At 38.4% G+C, this 24,962-nt stretch overlaps 1 protein-coding gene across 1 annotated transcript; it reads right to left on the bottom strand.

Annotated features, from left to right (window-relative positions):
• Positions 1-224: 224 nt before the first annotated feature.
• LOC149300640 (excitatory amino acid transporter 3-like) lies at positions 225-23,784 on the bottom strand. Its single transcript, XM_089485200.1, has 12 exons — positions 23,694-23,784; positions 10,119-10,259; positions 8,705-8,797; positions 7,843-7,957; positions 5,291-5,333; positions 4,912-5,016; positions 4,021-4,205; positions 2,841-2,948; positions 2,477-2,599; positions 1,989-2,183; positions 1,440-1,574; positions 225-474 (listed from the first exon to the last, which is right to left on the bottom strand). Exons 1-12 carry the CDS (start codon positions 23,782-23,784, stop codon positions 225-227), a joined length of 1,584 nt encoding a protein of 527 aa, XP_089341326.1.
• Between the last annotated feature and the right edge of the window lie 1,178 nt (positions 23,785-24,962).

The raw sequence follows: 24,962 nt of genomic DNA, 5'->3' as shown, positions 1-24,962 counted from the left end.
ACAGCATTAGAAGCTTAACGCATTGTTCCAAATGTAATTTCCATTAATCATGCCCACATGGAGCAAAAACGTTCAATCCAAATACTGAAAAGAAAAATATCCCTTTGGTGCGATACACAGTGATCGCGTCTTCTATAATACCTTGATGTAACTGCACCTGGTTGCACTGATGCCACAGTCTATGTTCCTTCAAGAATCTAGCGCACCCAGCAACCTGCATTTACTTAGAACTGCGATGTCTGGGTGAAGGATATAGCATCTGACTTATCTACAGCAAAGCCTCCATTCACATAGGATTTTTTCAGTTCGCCATCATCTTCGTTCTCTAGTGTAGTAGGCTCAATGGCAAATGGATTAGCGATGTTCACTTCCGATGCCACATCCATTTGTTCAAGTTCCTTTTTGGACAGCTTCTCCACTATTCCTGTCCCATAGGCATCTCCAAGGACATTCACCATTGTTCTAAATCGATCACTAAGGAACAGGAGAAGTTCATCAAAAAGTGGAAATTTTGTAGTACAATTCTACCTTAAAGGTACAGGCCAATAGTTCACTCTGAATTTCATGTATTTTGTATTGTTACATTATGAATGTATATCACAGTTTCAGTACCGATCGCAGATACTTGTGCACCAACAAACGTCGGCAAGCTTTAACAACCTCAGAGGCCCCTTCCGAAGATGTAAATATACCTCCAACGTCTTAAAAGTTTATAGACCAACTCTTGCTCAGTTTAGATGCTAGCCAACTATATGGCCGATCACATGCATGACAAAGTGCCAAAGAAGGTATCTTCTTTGGACTAATACATAAACATAATTATCGTCATTTAAGAAAAACATTTCTTTGAATTTTAAGTCACGATGACTTCAAGTGAAATAGATGCGTTGGCAATGGCATAACTTGCTCCTAAATTGTCCCTGCGCAAAAATAATAATAAAACCTGTGATAAGGAGGTGAATAACCTACATGGCAATATAACTAACTAGTAAATTGAAGGTCAGAGACAGCACGTGGGGTAATTAGCCCTACACGCAAATATCAGTTAGACATAGAGTATGTTTCATAGCAGCAAGCCATAAAGCAAAGTTACTCTACTCAGCATGAAGTATATAATCTCCATTTGGAGCAATATATACAATTTGGGTTACATTTATTAATAATGGTGCCATGTCAACGTCATTATTCCGAGCCCTGCCTCAGCACCAGCCACCACAGTACCTAACTGCAGCTTGTCCTAAAGGTGAATGCCTATTTAATTTAAGCTAAATAATGCATAATAGTGGTGCTTAATAGCACTTATTACTAAAGAGTACTTTAATATGCATTATTTGTTGGTGAGGCCTCCGTATACAGAAATAAGCGTGCAAATGGGAATGTATGGAGGCAATTATAAATACCAAAGTGTAAGACAGACAAAGTAATCCATGGATACTTACAGAAGCCAGTCAACTGCTATGATAAGAGTGACATCCTCGGCTGGAAGGCCCACAGCACTGAGAACGATTACCATAGTAACCAGGCCTGCTTGGGGTACCCCGGCAGCTCCAACACTGGCTGCCGTAGCAGTTACGCTGCATTTCAGAAATACACGCAAAGAGCATTAAAGCGCTGTTAGGACTTTAAGAACATTGTCGCTACTCGTTTGTTTTGTCAAACGTAGAGATTTCTTATTTTATTCTAAAACCTCCCTTAAAACTCTATGGGAAAATCAGTTTATATATCATATTTCATTATGCTTAGGCTTATTGTATACATTGAGAGTTACAAAGACTACTATCTGTATTTTGAAAAGGAACAGTAGACGCTCGTATAACAGCTTCACACTGGAGATCAGAACAAATATGATAGGAAGGACAACGTCAACTTTTTTTTTTACTTAAAAGTCTGTTGTTTGTGCAGTTTGGTTATCACTTTCCTTTGATATTGTGTAGTTGAAATAAACAATATGCAGAATGTTTCCAATAACAGTAACATATTGACTGTACCTTATAGTGACGATCTGACCCACATCTAGATTCAGATCATTAAGCTGTGCAATAAAGACAGCTGCTACAGCCTCATACAGAGCTGTTCCATCCATGTTGATTGTGGCACCAACTGGTAAGACAAATCTTGTGATTCTTTTGTCCACGCGATTTTTCTCTTCAGCACATCGGAAGGTTACTGGCAAGGTTGCAGAGCTGGTGAATACATATCAAGTATTAGTTGATGGATAACAATGTGTGGTGATTTTATATTAAACATTCATCCAATGCTGAATATTTTACATGTTTCAGGTCCCAAATATTATTTTTATTATGAGACATCCATGTTCCAATAAATCTATTTTAGTAATGCTTCATTTTTATTTATGCACATAAAAATATAACCACCTAAACCCAGAGGTCTGTGGTGGTTTTTTTTTAACTGAGCATTGACTGAAAGGCATTTTATAAAGTAGAGTAAATACTCAATATATACATTCCTCTTTTACCTTGATGATATCATAAGAGCAGTAAGTAGGGCTTGTGCCATTCCCATTGCGAATCGGAAAGGATTTTTTCTCACTACTATAAAGTAAATTAGAGGCAGGATGATAATGGAGTGGATCGCAAGTCTGCAAAAAAAAAAAAAATCATTAAATTACTAACAGCAACAACATGAAATGTTTATATCACATCATTACATTTTTTTCCCATTTTACAAAGCAAGAAGAGCTGTTTGGTCCATCTTCATTCATAACATCATCTCTCATTTATAGACTACCCTTTATATAAAACGATATAGTGTAATGCATCAGTTATAAATCTATAATTCGTTTTGCCATAAATGTATATCTGTAGCAGAAAGGAACTTACCCACTGAGCACGGTTGCCATATAAAGGCCAAGCTTGCGGAAGATTTCCCAGTCGTTGACTTCAATTATCTTTCCGGCAATCAAAAATAAAATACCGAGGGGCATGTACCTAAAACATTTAAAAAAGACAAATTCAAATGTTTGTTCTGCAGAAAAAAATACATGCACAAGTTTATTTTAAAGAGAACATTGGATTGCACTAAGCCAATTTACAATAAGACAGGAAAAGGCTTTTGGTTATGTTTTTGTACCTGTCCCAGATACCGGGAAAGGCAAATTTTTATGCTGGCAAAACAAGAACAGCAGCAGAGGTTAGATTAAATTTAAAGCAAACCATAAGCCCTTTATAAGATGTAAAATACAGCAAAATATTACAATGTACTGTATTGTTCATTGGTGAAATCTAGGAAAGGATCACTTAAAATCTGTCATAAACCTTAATATACAGTTTATCACAAATCTAGAATTGCAGTTTTAAGTTTTGGCCCGTTATTAATTATTGTACAGACCTCTTTCAATCATAGGAAATTTGGCACCCCTACCAGCTCTGTTCATGTTATGTACACTATGTTGGGTCTGCACATAGCAAGTGCATATTATATTGCATACTCAGCATTACTTGCATTAATATTTGTTAACTGTGCTTAATTTCAGCTTGGTAACACAGCAAAATCTAGGATTTTATTATTTTTCTCACTTTTTATGTATGTAGAACGACACTAACTTTTTGTTGTTATGGCAACATATTTTAAACATCAGCGCCCTATGCCTGTAGTTACACAGCTTCAGACAAGCATTATTAAAGTACTATTTAGTTCAGTTTAATCATTTCACTACATATCTGATATATATTGGGGTATGTGTGGCAAATGCTTAAGAGGAAATTCTGCAGAATCCCCCCATGCCTTTGCGAAGGTGACGCCACATAGCTCACCAATCATATGCATTAAAGTACATGTAATAGCTGGAGTGTCCCTTTAACAAATCATCTAACACATTACCAGTTCAAGTCAGATTGTAATCCTGTATCAGTAAAAAAATAAAATAAAATTTAGAATTGGCTCTGTATTTTTATTCAATTATTCAATGTTCCGTAAAACAAAATGTATTTTCAACATTGATGATGAAAAAAAACCTGCCCATCTATTAACTGTTTGACTGTTTAAATGTTTTCCACTTACAGCATAATGATCTGAACTATCTGCATGGTTGCATCATTCAGTGCGTTGAAAAAGTCCACCAAAACCTGACCTTTTTCTCCCATCTTTCCAATTACAATACCGAAGACCAAGCAAAAGACGATGAGGCCCAGAACATTGACCCCATCAGTGTACAGGCCAACGATCTTATATTCCTTTGTACGATTCTGTAGGAACACAAAAATATCCAGAAACCGTTATTGCTGGAATATATGTGTAATTATTGCTTACAAATTATAGTTAGGCCAAACAATAAATAATGGTGCTAGTCACATAAGGCAACAGAGCTTCCTGCTCGACACTGGACCACCAGAGATAAGCATTGCAGGGGATGGAGTGCAGCTGAACCATCTTGAACATGGGGCCCATATAATATTGTACTCCATGTAAGACCAAGTGGATGTGCGCATCTTGGGCATCCTCTTCAGATTTCACCTTCAGTTTTGCTGCTTCAAATATGTTAATACAACAAAGTAATGCATGAAGAGATTATAGTTGGGCGTAGTAAGACTGGCTCAAATGAGAAATGCTCTATTGGTTGCAACTGTACCAGTTTTACCACCTTTAACCAGAATAGCTCCTTATACAAAACCTTCCTTGTGTTTACCCCACCCAACATATCTGGATACGGACTAAAACGTATTTCTAGCAGCCTTAACTTTGCACATTACCTGATTATTTAGAAATTTTGAAATGGATATTGCCTCAGACATTTCCAGCAACTGTACTGCCTATGGCACAAGTATACTGCCCAAAATGTGATATATTATACTGCTTAACTTTCTTAGCCTTTCCTGTTTAGTCAGAGTGATTTGCATTTCAGTGAAATAATATTCCGAATGAGGAAACATCAATAGAGAAAGAACACTCCACCTCTTGATCTGTCATCAGCATCAAATCCTCAGTGAGGCTTTTCTCTGTTGTGCTGTTCTTGTCAGGATCCTTTGATGGTTTCAGCTCTTCACGCTTGGTTTTGTACTGCAACACAGAAGCTTGTTTAAACACTCTACTGAAGCACCATCAAGCATATTAATCTTATAAAACCTGAAATATTCCTACACATGATAACTCACTTTAACCCTTAACTGATAAGAGATTAGCCTGAAACATCCACATAACAAGCACAAAATGAAATACAAATTTGAATGAGAGATATGTTTATGTTGAGGGTGTTTCAGAGGATAAATTATTGTCATATATTCAAGTTGAATAAACATGTGTTTTTAACTTAAATAAGGGGAAAACATGTTACCTGTTGGAAGCAAGCCTGGACCAAGTTTTCGGGGAACATATTTCTAAGGAAGAACAGCAAATATTGTCAGAAGAACAGATTTTTTGTTATTATCTAAATTGTTAATGTGTTAAGATTTTTACATTTTTTGATACTAATACATGTACAAAAAAGCTGACATACTGAAGTGTGATAGTTGTCCAGAAGACTGTTTTCCAAGGGGAAGCCGCATGAATTTTTTTTTTTATATAATATAGCATTAAATACAATGTTGTATACAGTGATGCAATCTAGCCTTCAAGAAAAGATGGCTTGATTTAATTTTGTTCCAATAAACCCTTTTATTTGCAGACCTGGAGGCTGCCATTGTTGTCAGTCAACCTTTCCTACTCAGACACCACAATGACAGTTTATGGCAATTCTAATAAAGTCCTGTTTGTCCAATGAAATTGTTCTGTTGATAAACTTACATTAGTCAAATGTCAGTGTTTGGGTGATTAAGAATAAGCCATTCTGTTGTTTATCGCAAGGCAGTATGATAATGAGTTATACAGCTGTATGGCAATATTATATAATGCAAAAGGTGGAACTGTGTAAATAAGAAAACAGCAATATTTTAATACAAATAGTGGGGGTTCCCCTTTATTTAATGCTATGGTTGATGTAAACATTAGTTTAAGAGTTATCATAACTCACTGGGCAGCTCAATGTCAGTCAGCAGCTATAAAGCATACTTTATGGTATATTTGGAAGTATGTCTAGTTTTGGGGATAATATTGTATAGAAATTGGTGTTGTTTATCAATTATTGAAAACAAATCCAATAGCTATGGGCAAATGCTAGCATTATGAGGGTTTCAGTATATCTGTACTTGCTGGTCCACTATCCATTAAATGTTGTTCACATGTTCTCTGGCAAATGCAAAGCTATAAAACCATGTTTTGTTCAACATACCATCTTTTTTATTCCTGTAATTCATCAACAGTTACCCCGAGCAATAACAGCAATGAAATGACATGTTATCACTTAGTGGTGGTAACAAACTTGGCACATAAGATAACAGTTCTGTAAGGCTACACCGCTTCAGCTGAGCTTGATAGTAAATGAAAACCCTTTATGATATACTGTACCTTTTTTTCCCAGTAAAGGTAATTTACGTTGAACAACGCCTGCATTCAGTGCAAGGAAATATTGCCTTGTTAGATAATTAACTGAACTGCTGGTAACTGAATAATTAAAACAGCAAGTCATCATAAGGGTCATTAAAATTATTATAAAAATGAGGGTGTGGTATCAATAAAAATATGGCAACTGATGAAAAAATACTGGATTTTACTCTTGTTTCCTTTTAGAGTACTAATAAGTACTAAAACCTAGGGAAGGGATTGGTAAGGGTGGGTTGCATATAGAGCAGGAAAATCTATATGATCTTGTAATAAAAAATCCAAAACATGGTTAATGTCTACGTTTCAGTTCTGTTTCAAACACATATACCAAAAGGGAATGCATAGAAACACAAACATCAAACACAGACATGATGCAGTCATCACGTTAAGTTTCTCTAAAACAAATTAAACTGCTTTAGATAGGGGCTCATTTTTTAATTAGCAATTGGCTCTCCCTTGTGGGTTCTGCCAAGACAAACATGTATTTCCTGTTCCTTTTGAGGAAAGTAGTTCAGCACTGGCCACTGCTAAAGCAATTGTGTTTATATGTTGGATGGTAACGCTTGGCTCACATTTGGCAATGGGGTTAAGCTACACACCAAACCATGTCTCTATAGACCTTGCTTTGTGCACCGGGGCAGTTATGTTAAAACAAAAAAGGCCCTTTCCCAAAGTTGGAACTCTACAATTGTCTAAACTGTCTTTATATGCTGTAGCAGTAACATTACTCTTCACAGGGAACTAAGGGGTCTAGCTCAAACCCTGAAAACAGCCCTAGACTATTATTCTTCCTCTAGACTATTATTAAACTCTACAGTAGATACTATGGCTTCGAATAGCCAAACTCAGATTCATCCGTCAGACTTCCAGATAGCGAAGCGTGATTCATCACTCCAGGGAAGGTTTCTACTGATCCAAAGTCCAGTGTTGGCGTGCTTTACAGCTCCCCAGCTGAAGCTTGGTATTGAGCATAGTGATCATCCCGAATCGGCCATGCAAACCCATTTCATAAAGCGCCTGACACACAGTGCTTGTGCTGATATTGCTACCAGAGGCAGTTTGGAACACTGTAGTGAGTGATGCGATTATTAAGTGCTAAATACTTCAGCATGCTTGGTCTACAGCTTCATGGCTGAGCTGTTACTCCTAGGTGCTTCCGCTTGTCAATAATAGCACTTACAACGGCAGATCTAGCAGGGCAGAAACTTCATTAACTGGCTTGTGGCATCCTATGACACGTTTAAAGTCATTGAGCTCTTCCAGGTTTAGCATCAATCAGTTTTAGTGACAGATCCATCTGTACAAGTTACAGAGGAAATCTTGAAACTTTAAGACCAGATCGATGAACCACTAAAATAATTTGTGTGAGCAAATTCTATTTACTTGATAAGATATTGGGGTCCTCACCTTAGGAGGTCTAGCAGGGCATCTACTGTAGTGACTTCCGGTGTGCTGCCTGTTCTGTCAATGTCTTCTGGATTTTGAGACACTCCAGGTTTGATGGTCACCACCAGGACAATGCCTATTACAAGATTAAGGAAAAACCTCAGAATCTCACAATGAACCTTCCAGCAACTCACCCAGGATAGCAAAGTGAACTCTGCACTGAATGTGGCAAGATCCTAACTGATGAGTTCAAATGCAATTCAACCCACAAGCCTTAACCTATCCCCTAGCTTCAATACCGTCCACCTGGTGAATACATAACTGGATACCAATCAATTAATCTCACCAAAGCCATGGTTATATAGAAAATTTAGCTTTGTAAAGGAAACCTAACATGTACCCAGTTCTCGTTTTTCGTTGCAAACTAGTACACATATACACATTGTATTTAGTTTCGTGACAGGTAGACCTACTATAGGTCTTATGATTCACCAATTAGAAGGCCAAGGTAGTGTTACTGAGGTGGGGCTGATGTAACTAAGAATAAGGAGGAGACACGCTGTAGATACTCTCTGTATAGTTACACTGCTACAATTTACTCAGTCTTCAGTTTTACAAGTAAATTTACAATATCAAAAATTCAGTTCCTGCTCAGTTATTCTGAGAAGGCTTCAAAGAGGAAAGAGAACTGTATGGCCCCACCAACCTATAATAAATTGTTCACTGGACATAGCAAGATCCCTACCGGAAAGCTAAAATGCTAAGCCTCACACAACACAACGATTTCCAAAATTGATGTTTCTACTTACCTTTTGTGATTTTTATGTTTTCAATGAAACGAGGGGTTACAAATTAAAAACTGATAAGTAAATAATTTCCTTACCTAGAACGACAGCTATTACAGTCGTACAGAAGTAATACACAACCGCGCGCAGGCCAATTTTCCCAGAAACACTGGAATCCAAAGCAGCGACACCTAAAGTAAAAAAATCAAATTAAACAAATGTCATCGCATTGGTTATTACAGCAATATCTATATATACTTTTAAGATTAACAGGTTCAATATTAGACTATCCATAATGTTCTCCATTTTTTCCCTTTAACAGCACATGAAAGTAGAACAAAGTTACCAGAATACAGGATATATCATTATTGCATAAAGAAATAGTTTAGTCCCCAAAATGGTATGTTAGTTTTTAATGCATGTTGAGCTCCAATACATTTTATAGCAGTAAATCAGTGTGGGCTTTCTACAAGAGTTAGAAAATTAGACTTTGACTCCTCCCCCAGCTGCCTCTACTAAAAACAGGAAGTGTTCCTGCACACGCTCAGTAACACATTAGGGTCACTGAAGCAGCAGCCAATCACATGTATTCTAGCAAATACATCGTATTGGCTGCTGCTACCAATGGTTTGGCTCAGCTCCCTTTGGCTAGAATGAGAGTGTTAATTAGCAATGTGCAAGATTCATGTTGAAGAATACTCCCTGCTTTCAGCAGAGGCAGCCAGAGCAGGCGATACAGGAGACAAAAGTCTCATCTTCTACCTCCAATACTAAAGGATGCACTGATTTACACGCAGTAAAATGTAACATGAATATAGGGCTAGACTAGACCTTTAACACCAAAATGTAAGTGGAACGGGTAAATAAATATGCTAAAAAAATAGATATGTTGCACATAGGCATATTAACAGTCAAATAATAACAGCAAGAGGTTTAAGACAGTAGGAGTCTACATGTAAGATATACACAGTGCAATTGACTACAATGAAGCTAAAAGCCATACTTTGTAGGTGATTTAGCCAATGATCGTACCCCGAGGCTAGGGGATGTGTCCACTATACTTTAAATTTCAATATTTGTTCTCACTGACTCCCTATTCATTATGGAAGGCCAACTACATCAAGGTTCTCCTGCAAAAACAAGCTGCGCAGGCCCTGCATAATGCTTAGTTAATGTGGAGGGGTTAACACCATGAATTAAACTATGGATTATACATGACCAGCAAAGTCTCTACTCTCAAGAAAAGCTCAATGGAATTAGCCCTTGAAAATGTATGTTGAAGTCAGTTAAAGCTCACAGGTTAATGAATACATCCTAAGAAATACATCAGTATGATGAAAGATGTTATTCGGGGAATAGATAAAAAAATGGCCAAATAACAAATATTTACAATTTACACAAACATTCCAAAAGTGTTTCTGTAATCAGGATACAAAGAATGAGAAATGTGCTCACTTTTACCTATCATCCTATTTTACATAATTTATGGTGAAATTTAAGCCCACTTTGTACCTGTGATCATACTGGACACAATTAATGGTAAAATTATAAGCTTCAGCATCCGCATCAAAATTTCTCCAGGGAAGGCAAAGTAGATCTTGTCCAGGTTAGAAAGATTAGCATATTCCCGAACCAGAACGCCAAGCCCAATACCTGTAGTGAAAACAAATGGTAATATTAACAAAGAACGATTCAAGAACAAGAGGCTAAATATGTTGCAATGAGTACGATTACATCATAGGTTGGCCCACAGATGGCACTTTGTTCCTGGAATTCCGTTTTATAAATAAGGCCCATATTTGCAGATTGCCTATTCGCGTGTTAAAAAAACCAGCAGCAATATGGTTTCTGAATATTCCATGTGTTTGTTTCTTTTAGCTTAACAAACAGAGTAGGTATTAAATAGCCATTACCATCCATGTTTTTTTTTCTTATTATTAGTTTTTCAAGAAAAGTTATTTTAACCTTAGATTGCCTAAGCTGGTTATCTGCGTCATGACAACACAATAAGTTTTTTTATTCGTACAAGTTTTTGATCTGATATATGAGTGAAAGGAATTTAAGTATATCAGTGACTTAGAATTACAATGGTTGGATTTATATCTCAATGTCTCCATTTACCTCAGACAAAACCTCCCATTGCTAAATACTAATTTCAGTATTTTTTCCATTTTGCTTAATCTTGCTAAAGTGTAAGGTTTGGGAGAATGAGGAGTCGGGTATGCAGGAATAACTCAGGTCAGGAAGTGTAGCCAGTGTCAGGATCATGGAAGACAGCAAAGTCCAGATAACATTAGCCGGGGTCAGGTTCACAGAAGACAGTGAAGTCCAGATAACAATAGCCAGGGTCAGGATAAAAGAAGTCAGCAAAGTCCAAAGGGAATCCGAGATCAGCAACAAGATCAATCTAATAAGGCAGTAAGTAGAGGGCAGCTCAATAAGGCACAATAACTGAGCACTGAGTAATACTCAGTGCCGGTTTTTAAACTTGCCGCTCAGGGACACCCCGTCCCTGTGCGTGACGTCATCCACGCGCATTCCCCGCCGTCTCTATTCGGGGACAAATAAAGTTGAGTGGGGTTGCGTGCATGCCCAGAAGCAGCTACGCGGGAGGCAGCCGAGGAGGAAGCAGGAGAAGTGGCGCTGGACCCAGCACCCGCCATTAGCGGGTACTCAGGTGAGTGACTCCGTTGGGGTCTCAGACGAGGACCTTGACATAAAGCTACACTCCAATGCCCTGCCAAATCTCCCCGTCTTTTTTTTGGTTTCATTTCCATGTACGTCAAGGGGTATAAAGGTGTTGCAAAATGGGCACAATACCTAAACTACCAGTCTTTACACATACAAATAAAGTATGCTGTCCCTGTTGTGTAGTGGTCAGGTGCCCCAATAATTTTGTCCACATAGTGCATATGTTCCTTTGCCTGTCCTTTCTCTACTCAATTCACCTTTGCTTTTATGTCAATTTAGAATGCCATGTCTGTTTATCCCTGCCATCCACACATCCAGAGTTATACCTAGGCCAAGAGTACCCATCAAACCCCTCATCCACTCACTTCACTGCAAAGAATTTGAATAGTGAATACAACTATTAAAATTCATAACATAATATTGCAAACAGAATCTTTAACTTTCATGGTTAACCAAATCTTATTTTTGTAAATATTTTGATAGCCCTGTAGACACTGACTCTATAGACTCTCCCATAGAACACATAAGGAGATGCTCCTCGGTTTAGCATTTAGAGTAGTAAGATGTACAACCTTCATGGTGGATCTCTACATTATCAGAGTTTTTTAATCTTGTGACAGGGATGCTTTATTTTTGTATTAACGTTCATATAAGGAAAATGTTTTAGTTCACTTTCTAAAAAAACTAAATCTTTTCAAGGCACCAAACAACTGGATTTTACAGGAGATTTGCAGGCATGCTGTACATCTTCATGGCCTTTGGAACTGTACAATTTGATCATAATGTTCAGTGGAACACGTGGTGCTGATAACATTCTGTGTAGAGCATTATTACTGATAAACCATTTTAAAAGTTAAGCTAAGAAACAGTTGGCCGAAGTATAATTTAAAGCCATGGTGAAAATAGTTATCTTCTTGTATTGCATACAACGGAATCCATTAATCATGCAAGAAGTTAACAAAAAGTAAACTCATTAAAAGCATGCAGAGAACCATCAAAGGCCTGATTCTTTGTTATATATTTTGTTTCTGGTATTTACTGTGACTACTGTAAAAAAAAGTTTGTGTAACGGGAACCAGGGGGTCTAGTGGGACCTCCCTGGTCCTCTTTGTCTCCTTCCTCAAGCTCTGGCCGGCTACAGGATGGGTAGCTGTTCCAGTCCTCGGAACATTTTAATACCCCAGGTAAAGAAGTTACCAACGAACCACCAGAGTAACAACACGACACCAGCTCAGGCACAAAGCAAAATGAAAAAAAAAAGTGTTTACATGCATGACAGTAAAAGTCACTATGGGTAAAGCGACAAAGACAAATCTATGGCCAATAGGGCTTTGAAGGTGTGAACTTGGTTTGGAAAGTGTTCATTGTCCTGCATAGGACAAGCGGCAGCTTGTCACATAGTCACCAGTGGTTCATGAGAACACTTTGGGGTGTGGGGCAAAGAGGGGACCTGAGGATGGTCACGTAGAGACCAGGAGCTTATGGGAACAAGGAATCGGTCATTGGGTGTGCACAAAGTTGTAACGACTAGATGAACATGCAATAATATATTAGCAACTGAAATAAAAGATGGAAAACATACTCAAAGCAATATAACTAGAATTATTACAGGTCATGTACACAACCAGTAAAAGTAATATTGTGTGACTATTAGGAAATAATAAGCAAAAGCTGAACTCCTTGTTAGTGGAACGTGTAAATCTTACCCAAACCATTGGTTTATCTATGAAGTGATTCTACTGAAGATTGCATCTAGGGCAATTCAGTTATTATTTCATTCATACTGCAATACAGGGGGAGACAGAAGACAAACAACCTGCCTAACGTGCTTTATGCTAAAAATGCTTAATCACAGACTTGCTAATTAAGATTATCTCCAGTACTGCACAATGTCAATGGAATGATAAAATATAAACCATCTGCTGTGAATTCTTTTTAGGTGAAAATTCAAAATGATTTTAGTAATTGCTAGGATTACGAATCAGAACATGTAAGCTTTTAAGTTTAAATGGCACTTGAAAAGGCTTATACTTTGTGTTCTATTTTTTAACAGTATAAATATATTTACATAGAGCATATTTCCTCTTACTTTGACTTGGAGCTCTTTATATGGCTGGGATTAGTGCACTCCTCATCATATGATACTCATCTCTGCTTCCTGATTGTTTATTTACAAAAAGGGACACTGAGAGACATCTGATGATGGGGATATACTGATGAACAGCGGATCAATCAATTGAGTTTATGTATGAAAATGATTCTGGTTTTATCACCACAGCAACCAACGGAATGGCTCAGAAGGAACATCCAAAAGGTTGATACATAAATATAAACCATTCTTAAAACTTTGAACCAGGATCCTTTGTTGATCCCTGGATATCCTAGTCATGTCATGTATGGAGCCATAAGCCTAAGATTGATCAAAAAAGGGTGGCAAAACCTAGGAAATTTTTAGCCACGGCAGGTGAATGTTTTACTCATTGCTACTGCCTTAGTGAAGCTACATGTAATCTACATTTGAATAGATCATGTTGAGGAATGTGCAAAATACACAAAGGATAACCATGCTTCATTGGCAGAGAACAAGTTTCTTTAGTTTATTAACTGTAAGATAATAAAAATCTGTGCAAATGAATATATTTTATTTTACCAAGTTTTCAAACTTAAAGTAATTAAATATATCTACAAGACCAACATTGCAAACATTGAACGTGGTATACCTTTAATAACTAACAGTATATGAATAACGAAAAAGGCTTCTGGGAACATTTAGTTGATTACTTAAAAATGCTTCTTGCAAGGCAACTCGTCATACTCTTGCATGGAAGGTTATGTGTCGTGTAAGAGTTCATTGATATACATAGCACGCTAGCAATGCAACGTTACAACAAATTTCCCAATAAATACAAGAAAAACCCTTGTTTATTCATAGAATTACGCAACAGCGTCCAAGCAAACCCTGATGTACATTACATTTTGTTTATGAAGTTGTATTACCAAAGGAAAGAATACAACATTGTCAATAACATTACAATTGACAATATACAAATATTAAGACACAATGCTACAGAAGGAGAGCTGGTGAGCTTATAATGGCATCTGATTATTTCCCTAATGTTCTGAAAACTATGATTGTTTGGAATGGCAGGTAGTGTTTGAATGGCAAACAATCCCAAATCGCTCCACGGTTCCTAGTCATTGTCTGCACTTCCCAGTAACATGTAATGTATTACTTGCGAGAGGATAATAATTAACAAATCTGACACATCGTGATCCATTATTTCAAAGGAGAATGGGGAACAAATATTTGGCATTTATTTAAGAAATCCTTTAAAAGTCTTTATTTATAAAAATAAAAAATGCCTTTTGGATGCTGTTGTACCTATGCTACATTATGCTGATGATGTCACAGGTAGCTTATTCTTATATACTAGTATAGTTACCCGCTTTATAGCAGCAACTAAATCCTTTGACGTTCGCCATTGTTGACACATTTAAATGTCCTAGAAGCACTTGTGCATAAAACCATAGAAATGCCAATGATCCAGTGTTTGTGCGCACAAACAAGGTGCTCAGTACTAAGAAATATAACAAAAAAAGAATCCATTACTGTTGTAGCTCATTATTTACTCAAACCTGAGAGTTTGCAAGAGAGTTTAAAATGTAATCTTGGCGGATTCATAATACATTACTAAAGGCCAACCCAAGCGAGCTTCACAACTTCAAAAATGCATAGTTAATACAGACATTCTTTGAAATAAATTTCACCATTTAAACTATGTATTATACAGAGCCTGATCAGTCATTCAAGCAGGAGAAGCTCAACGGGGCTGGCCCTTAATAATGTATATTGATGTCAGGGATACAAAATGTCCAACTTAAGTGCAACATTGTGACCTTACTGATAAAACTGGGATTGTGTTTTCAGTTTATTGCATTTTCATCTACTAGATAACATCCATAAATTCATAAAGCACTTTACCTTCACCTGACAGATCCTATAATTGTAGCCAGCAATCTTATCCTACTCTGAACTATGTAACCTTATCGGTATAATTCACCTTGTAAAACATATCTTTGTTTTATTTGTTTCTGATTAAATTAAAGATAAACTGCACTGGATTACCACATACAGTAAGACACCATATGAACCTACAAAGCCAAAATGCACATCCAAAGTTGAAACAATAGAGTGTCTCCTGGTGACTGGTGGGACACTGCAAACTGGTGGAGTCTATGATACCATAACTGTAAATTACCATCCTTCATCACTACAGTACTGTCTATCAGTTTGTTGGATGGAGTTTATGTAGTAGAATACATTTTGCCAGTAGAAATATATATAAAGTGTTGTCTTTTGTAGTCCTACCAGTGATAAAATGACCTCTCGATGGGATAAGATATAAATCCCAATATATCGTAGAATATGACAATGCCAAATTTAAATTAACCTACAGCCACAGCAAGAAGAAGCAAGTGTTCTCCAAAGTCAACAAATCTCCCCAAAGTAGAGGCCAGTTGCCCTCCTGGGCATGACAGAAAACAAAGAAATGTATTCTTTCAGCATATTCTGTCGCTTTCTAGACACTGGAAAGCCAACGCCTGAAAATTTAGGAGTTTGAGAAATGAGGACCATAGCTAACCAGAAGATGATAAAGTAATACAGTTAGCTTATTAAAGTGGCTGGTATTCCTATGAAGAGTTTGCTTCCCACAACCTAATTGTACAGTTATTGTATTATTCTGAAATGCCTGTGTACACTACAGTATATTCTGACTTGAATCAGCCCCGTGAAATTGAGCTCTGTATCCTCTTAATTTGTGTGTAAACCATAAAAATGGATCGAAGGTTGAAATGGGTGAGGTGGTTCTGTGGGGCTAGTGAGTTACGAAAAGGAGCTCTTCACCACTGTAACAATCGTACAGTCCTGGACTCATCTCCTATGACCATCTGAATTCATCAGGTAGGGCCCTGTAATGATGGACTCCATTTCTTTTGACTACATTTACTCTACACGAGTATAGGCAACACAAATTGATTACCATAACTACAAAATATCAGTATGGGTGACCGGTTTGGCCCAGCAGGACTGCTTGCAGTGACACGTTCGGTGACATATACAGTACCTACTTTCTTTCTTTTACTGTTTTATTCTATTGTTTTATACATTTGCTGACAATTCCCTGTCTCTTCCATAAGGAATAATAGCTCATGTAGAAATAACTGGACATTAAAAAACATATCAATAAGATCTACTAAAGCATGGCACTGACATTTCTTTATTATGACTAAATCGTAGAAACTACCAGATTATGGGCTGGGACTCTTACCAAACAAAAGACTGCGGATTAAAGTATTTTGTGTTGCAACATTTGAGGTGGTGACAGGTCCTCTTTTCAAGTGGCCCATAACCAAGTGCACTAACTGTGTATTTATTGGTCATTATTATTCTAGCAACACAGGAATCTGAATTTGTAGGCCTTTTATGCTTTTTTATGCTTTTTTAGTGCACTCCCCTAGCTTTGTATAATCTTTGTGCTGTGCATATTTGGAGGTTCTGACCAAAGCTTATGATTGACCAACCCCACCTGCCACGCGTGCCTCATCAATGGTGTCCAGAGAAGGCTTTATATTGCATTGGGTCTTGTTTGGATTAAAATACAATGCTATCCCACTGATTCAGCTCCTTGGTAAGCAGTATAACCATGAAAAATAAGATAGGACTCACCAACTTTGGGGTAGTTTGGCATAGTGGCGGGCTAAGCAATATATGTATATATAGTGTGACAGAATCACAATACTTATGCCTAATCCAGAGCCATTTGATAAAACTGTAAGCAAGTTTTTTGTGGTGTTCACGTTTAGATAATGGTACAACAGCTGCCATACACTGACCACTAGCTAGTTCCACTTAATTGAATGAACAAACACTCTACTCCTGATCGCTACACTTGAGTTCTGTAACCTTAGTGCTATATGTCACGCGGTGTTCAGTTTATGTCCTGACGGATAAGCAAAACTGGAGTCTAGGCAAGAAACACAGACCTCTCATAAAACACAAATGAGTATTTCAAAATAGCAAGTTTGTGCTAATATGGGACATGAATCTCACTTTCCAGTCCACCGTAGAAACATAACCAAATATGACCATAAGGCGCACATTATAGCAAAACAACACCTGCACTGGTGGCCACAACCAGAGGCACTGTATATGTGGCTTGGGGGCATTCAATGCATTGGTCACGTGTACTGACTGCAGATTAGGAGGAGACTGTCAGAGTCTGTGCAGTTGTCCAACCTTCTGACTCTAGTGTGACTCCGCGTGAGAAGTCTTCATGTTACATGCGCAGTGCAGAGGAAGAGCACACTACTAATAGCCGGCACACTTCACTAGGGAGCATTGATCTCCCCCCGATGCTCCTCCAGCAGTGGGCAGTCCAGTCCGCCACTAGAGAAAGTTGGCAGAGTGGCAGGCACAACAAATTGTGGTGGTGGACACCAGTGCCTGCCCCATATAAGGGCCAGTTTTGTTTGGGCCTCCCAGGAATGACTGGACCCGGGGCGGCTGCCCCTTAAGCCCTGCGTTAAATATGGCCCTGTGTACTAGACAAAGAATCATGTAAATAACCAATCAACATTACAATCATGGCAAAAGGTGGCAATGCCTGCTCAGCTTTCTGTGTCAGCATTAATAACACAAATTGGTGGGACCCATCATACAATATATGATATACAATATTTAATGTGAGCCATAGTCGGATACTATGCATTAGCCTCTTATGCACAAATCCCCAAGGTACGCAATGAGATTTTTTATTCTCATCTCACGTAACAATAACTATCCTTTTGTTTATATTACAATTTTTCACATTCTCTGCTAACCACAAGCAACCTGTAGGACTCTGACTATAACTAATTATTTCATTATGTTACATTTTATCCTAGTAGGTGTTAGGAAGTGACAAGTTCTGGTTAATGATTGTTATTCAAACACTAAATGTTACTTTTTTTTAAAAAACCAAAAATATTGCTAGCGCCGAGTTAACCTTTGGCCAGAGAATACTTGACACCAAGGTCCTTATTGCAAAAATGATAAAGTGTCATGACAGCTGATTGCATACTTTAGCACAACTGTGTATACATACAGTTATTTCGTATTCTATAGAGCCGTACTCAGGGCCGGCCTTAGGGGTGTGCGACCTGTGCGGCGCCTGCCCGGGACAACAGGGGCGCCTGCCCGGGACTTAAATTCAAGCATCGTTTTTGTATTTTGGTTTTTTTGTAACTTTATTTAACATCCTCCATAATAAATAAAGTTTTTTTTAAACTTTATTTAACTTGGAGGATGTTAAATAGGATGTTAAATAAAGTTAAAACAAACAAAAAAAACGATGTTTCAATTTAAGTCCCGGGCAGGGGCACCGAGCGGTCGCTCGTGAAGTTTTGTAGGATCCGCTCGGCGCCCCTCACTCTCCGTGACTCCGTCGCGGTGCCGGCGTTTCATGCTGTGAAGCGCGCACCGCGGCAGATCGGGAAGACCGACGCCTCCCGCTCCCACCGCAGGACTCCGGCTACGAGGTAAGTAAGGATAGGGAGAAGGGGCAGAGGAGGGGGCAGTGAGAAGGGGAGGGGGCAGTGAGAAGGGGGAGAGGATGGGGGGGCAGTGAGAAGGGGGAGAGGATGGGGGGGCAGTGAGAAGGGGGAGAGAATGGGGGGGCAGTGAGAAGGGGCAGGGGGGGAGGCAGTGGGAAGGGGCAGGGTGGGGGGGCAGTGAGAAGGGGCAGAGTGGGGGGGCGCCAGAGGAATAGTCCGCACAGGGCGCCAGAACACATAAGGCCGGCTCTGGCCGTACTGTAACCTTCACTATTTACCATATCTATATCACTCTATAGCGCTATTCACACCAATGCGCATCTTGTTGTTTTACAATATGTAAAAAAATGAGAATTAAGGAAGGAAATGGGGACAAAATGTGTGTGTGTGGGGGGTGGGTTATGGAACTTCTAATCAGATAAACATACACAGTATGATATATGTTTATTGATTAAGCGGTGGTTAAAACCACAGCCACACTTATTAGTGTGCACAAATAGTGAAAATCATTAAACAGTACATTAATATGCATCCTTAATGTGCATGTGTGTATATGTATATATATATATATATATATATATATATATATATATATATATATATATATATATATTAGAGATGCATATGGGGGGATTCTGCAGAACTCTCTCATGCATTTGCGATGGGAACCTCAGAAATGAATGAATCACATGCATTAATGCGCATATGGTAACTGGAGTGGGACTTGGAGGAAATTGGTCTCTGGCCCAGGGGACATTGTTTACTCTCTTGACTTTAAGTTCTCCACCTGTAACAGAGTAAGATATGCTAGATCTATTATGTTAATATCATAGAATACTGCCCGACCCAACTGCTTCAGTGGAAAATCACGACACATGAAACCTAGTACTGTAAAGCCCATTCACTAAAAAACACATCTAGCTCATCAGGTGCCAACCGAGTAAATATTTTATATTAAAAAAAGATAAATAAGAAATTAGGAATGTCAGACACAAGTTAAGATCTGATGGGGTTATGATGCCAGGCACGGGGTGCTGCACTAAAAAGGGCACGTGTTTCTCTCACTCAAGAGTACACAAGTAATGTAGAGTCGCACTGAATGAACTAATAACAATGTTGTAGAATGAGAGAGAAGGTTGTTGTGTCACATATATACATCCTTCCCAAGTGACCATTTAAATCCCTCTACCCCTCTTTCCTACCTTCATAGTATTCTCTTGTACTAGCCCAGAATATAAATTGTGCAAATATAATACCGTAAATGTCTTACTTAATTACATAAATAATTATCACCAGGTCTTAGTGACGCTGGCCCTAAAATTATGCCTCTAACCATATTTCCTACAAGTGTTGGACATTGTAAATGTTGGGAGAATGCATACTGACGGGTGTGTATACAAAAAACCTTGTGATTGTACATGCGATTGTCATACTTACCTGTTCTCTTTTGGCTGGCTCGGCCACTTTAAATGGTTGAACAATATCTATGCTTTCAGTAAAAGTGGGCTCTTTTGAGTCATTATGAAATAATAAAGTTATAGTAAACTTATCTAAGGTTCACACCTGCTAACATTCCTGACAGGCACAGGACAGTTGGCAATACCTATGTTTCTTTGATGCATATCACTTTAGATAATGTGGGGGCAATTCACATACTGTATAAATAATTCGATTCCATCAACTTCCCTGGGAAACTGCTGGAAATGGAAGGAAATTACGTGGCATAACCATCCTCACTTTAATCTCAACCTGTAATCACCAGAAGACCAAAGTCTTGTATTTATGATGGAATATATTCCAAAACCAATGCTGTCTGATGATGCCTGGGTATGGATCAAGAATGACTGGAACATATACTACTTTAATAAGGTGAGAGATATATTATCACACATAAATCTCCCCATCAAACTATTTATAGCTGTTTCATAGCGCAGCATCTCCTGGAAACGTCATTTCTTCCATTTATTGTATCTCCTCAATTATATGACATGGGGTTTTTGAAGGAAAATTTATACAGACAATAAACCTCTGTTTCATTATTAGCTATTAGTCCGTCTACAGATTTGTTGTACAGTATGCACTGAGAAGACCAGGATACACAGATGATAATAAACGACCCCAATACATGATTTTATTTACAGGAAAAACAGTGGTTAACTAGCCAACAATCTTATGTTTATCAGCAATGAGGGTGTAACATAGGATGCACATGGCACGCTGGCAGACCCTTTAAAGTAGGCACAACTAATATCTCCATTAATTACTAATTTATTAATATTTGTTATTGCATAAGGGGTCAACAAATTTGGTTTGGATCGAAGAGCCAGCCAAAAAAGTTAGGAGCCAGCTTTTTTTTTTTTTTCTTCTCCAATCACGCCTCGGCGCCCGAGGTTTGATGAGCCTTGCTACACGCTAACATACATTTACACACTCTAACACCGTACAGTAACAGACATACGCTAACATCTAATGCTCACAAACACAGATGAAAAACTGCCCTGAGCCTGGGCTTGACAAATGGACATGTCTGAGCCAATAACAAGATGCAGGAGCCAAGAGCCGCTGCGCTACCACTGTAGGGTCACCCTACTGATTAATACCATTGTTTCCAGTTACAAGAAAACTAATAGCCAGACCCACACGTTCCTGGTACAATTCAAACGTTCTACTGAATGAAGATATTTCATTGTATGTTTACCTTTTTACCGTTTCCAAGGCACCTTCTAAGACATAAACAAGCCCTACGAACAATGCTCGTTTATTTCTGTGATCTATGGCAAACACTAGGTGTATCAAAACATTCATCAACACATTTAAAGTTACCTGGCCCTGTCTACTGTGTGTACAGGGCAGATGTTTTAATAAGATAAAATATAATACTACATTACTTTAGAAGCAAGTTTTGAAGTAAAATGTAAAGTTTCACAAAATAAAAAAAGGTAAATATACACTTTGTGATACAACCCATTGTAAAGTGCCGAGGAATATGAATATCAATAAATAATAATAACAAAAATAACATATAAAACAGAATATTGAATTTAAATCACCATCCTCTCTTCCTATAGCAAAAAAAGGATATATAGTTTGCCTAATAACCATGAGACCATTAATATTTTAACAGTTTCACCGTGTGGATACATGTGGATATATTAAACTTATGAAATGAGACGTGAAGGCTATGTGTATAGGATATAAGTATAGAAACCCACTTCCTATTAACTCAGCACGCGCATGCACGAGCGTTCTTTAAAATCTCTAGCCGCCTGTGTATTTCCTGCAGCTCAAACAAGCAGTGCCAAATAAACGGGTTCAGGAAAATTAAATGAGAACTGCAGTACCAACCTAACAACTTTACTATGCATGATAAAGGGCCAATCCAAGACAGCCCTGCATAATGCATCACTAAATCGCGGAGGTTTTCTGAAAGTTACGTATTATTTTTAGAGCGCCCGCACCTTCCGTAGCACGAAGACACATAATACATATTGTTGCAGAAGTCAAAGAGGGCCCCGACCTTGCAAGCTTGCAATCTATTAGGCGGTCGAGGGGTAATGAGCAGGAGATGGGCTTCCTGCAACTTCATATACTCTTTTTAAACAGAGGAGCGCGTAAACAGCATTAGTGAATGACAATGACACGAAATGCAGTGCCAAATGTGTATGTGCTGTTTATAAAACAAATAAAAATCAAAACAGTGGCACAACATTGCAAAATAGAAATGCAAACACATTTATAGTGTGCAATTTAATAGCACCCACGTGTCCCTGCTCAGAAAGGATAGTCACAATAATATATTTATATATATATATATATATATATATATATATATATATAAAAAAATGATTTTTCTTCTAAATGCTATCGACAGGTCGCATACTCTCTTGCTAAAGCCCCAACTTCTATCTACAATAGTAACCCGTGTAAGATAACACCAATAGTAACTTATATAACAGGGTAAGTGAGTAAATCATTCTGGCACTCCTTTACTGTTATAAATTGTATATATTACACTTAAAACTTCGGTTGTGACTTTTTTTTAATGATTTACCTAGCCTTTACAGTGATTTGGCTTCTTATCTTCAGAAATCAAGTAGGATTTCCTGGTGGCCCTAGAACTAAGATTTATGAAATGTAAGGTACCCGGAGGTAGTGAGGATTAAATGTTAAACATATACATTAATCTGGGAGGATTTCTGCATACTAAAAACATTTTTCTAAAAATCAATCCATATATAAATAGCCTTCATCTGTATCTATGTTAACTGCATTATCATTGTCAGAAACATACTTCCTCATGCTTCTCTTTGATGCCAGACATGCATGTGTATTAAATATATATATATATATATATATATATATATATATATATATATATATATCATAACAATTAAAAGGATTATCATACCATAATTATTGCACTTATACCACATGGCTATCTGCAACCACATAGCTATATATATATATATACACACACACACACACACACACACACATATATATATAATATATAGATAGATAGATAGATAGATATATTGCAATGTTCATATTGTGCTGGGAGGCAGGCATGGTAAATGAGGATTGCTAGGGGAGAATACACATTAAACATAGGAATCCAAATTTCTATATGATGGTTCCAGCAGACGCGGATCCCCTTCCCATATACACCGGATTATCAGTAGGTGCACGCCGTGATTTATACCCGTAGACTGGGAGAAGCTGCCATTTGTCTAGATAGAAATTCACAGCCATATGCAACACACATCACGCACAGACAAGAGACCCGATCGCCGGACGACTTACCTAAAACCACGGCTACCACGGTGGCGATGAGCAGCCAGTTGTTCTTCAGTATTCGTTTGCAGTCGCATCCGTTCTTCATCTTCTTGCCCATGTTGCAGCTCCAGGGATGGGGCTGAGGAGGCAGATGGCTGCGGGGGCTCCCGGGAGAAGGTCTGGGCAGGCTCTGCGAGGTGGGAGACAATACAGTGAAAGTGATGGTGTCGGTGCGATGCGTGTGATCACGTGTGTGTGTGTGTGTGTCAGGCTGCAGACATCCAGCACAAGGTGCGGGTCTCTGGCTCTGTCTAATCCCTTCCCCGCCTCACTGCCGCAGCCTGAGTGGGGTTCAACCATGTGCCCCCTCCCCCATTAATGGCACCCCACAGACTCATATACCGATCTATATATATACATATTTATATATGGTTGTCTTTATGTACCTCCTTATACACGCAGGTATCCCTCGGCTGGCACTGTTATGGCGCTGCCAGAAGCAAATCAAGCTGTCAGGCTCCCTCACTGCCGCTCTGCCTCCTGCCTGAGGTGTCAGTCCTCCCCGTCATTCATACTCTGGATAAAAGGGGACTATGCCCTGTCCCGCCTCACTGTTTACATTGACAGTCATGGTGATTCACCAGGGCACTAATTCACTAGCTCTTTGTTTTGAAAACCGAATTAATTATTATTTCAGCACTAGATTTATGGCATCTTTTACCAGATTCCATACACTTTTGGCCCCCCATTGGAGAATGGCTGTTGGGCACATGTAGGTGTTATCTATTTTGTACTTCTTAAACATACATAAATGTATATGTCAGATTGTTTAGTTTTATATAATTCTTTTAGCCCCTCCATTGTATTTTTTAGGTTTTATAAAGCCTAGAGTCGCCCCATTCACATTCATTAACAGTAGTGTTTTAATGAAGACATGGTATTTATACAAGCGTGTCATATTTACATACACCATATGTTGGAAGCATAGCATTGTTCAAAATGTCTTGGTATGCTGAAGGGACCATCCCGAGACACTTTGGATAATGCTATGCTTCCAACTGTGTGTGAACAGTTTGGGAAAGGCCCTTTTCTATTCCAGCATCACTGTGCCCCACTGCACAAAACAAGGCCCATAAAGACATGGTTGGAGCAGTTTGGTGTGGAAGAACTTGACTGGCCTGCACAGAGCCCTGACCTCAATCCCATCAAACACCTATGGGATGAACTGGAACGGATGTCATAAAAGTCCCTGCTGGTGTAATGTTCAGGTCTCCCAATACTTTTGTCCATATAGTG

Source organism: Sceloporus occidentalis, unplaced genomic scaffold, assembly GCF_023333645.1.
Source record: "Sceloporus occidentalis isolate IW3139 unplaced genomic scaffold, rSceOcc1.0.p SCAF_24, whole genome shotgun sequence".
NCBI lineage: Eukaryota > Metazoa > Chordata > Lepidosauria > Squamata > Phrynosomatidae > Sceloporus > Sceloporus occidentalis.
This window is presented reverse-complemented; position numbering and strand designations above follow the sequence as displayed.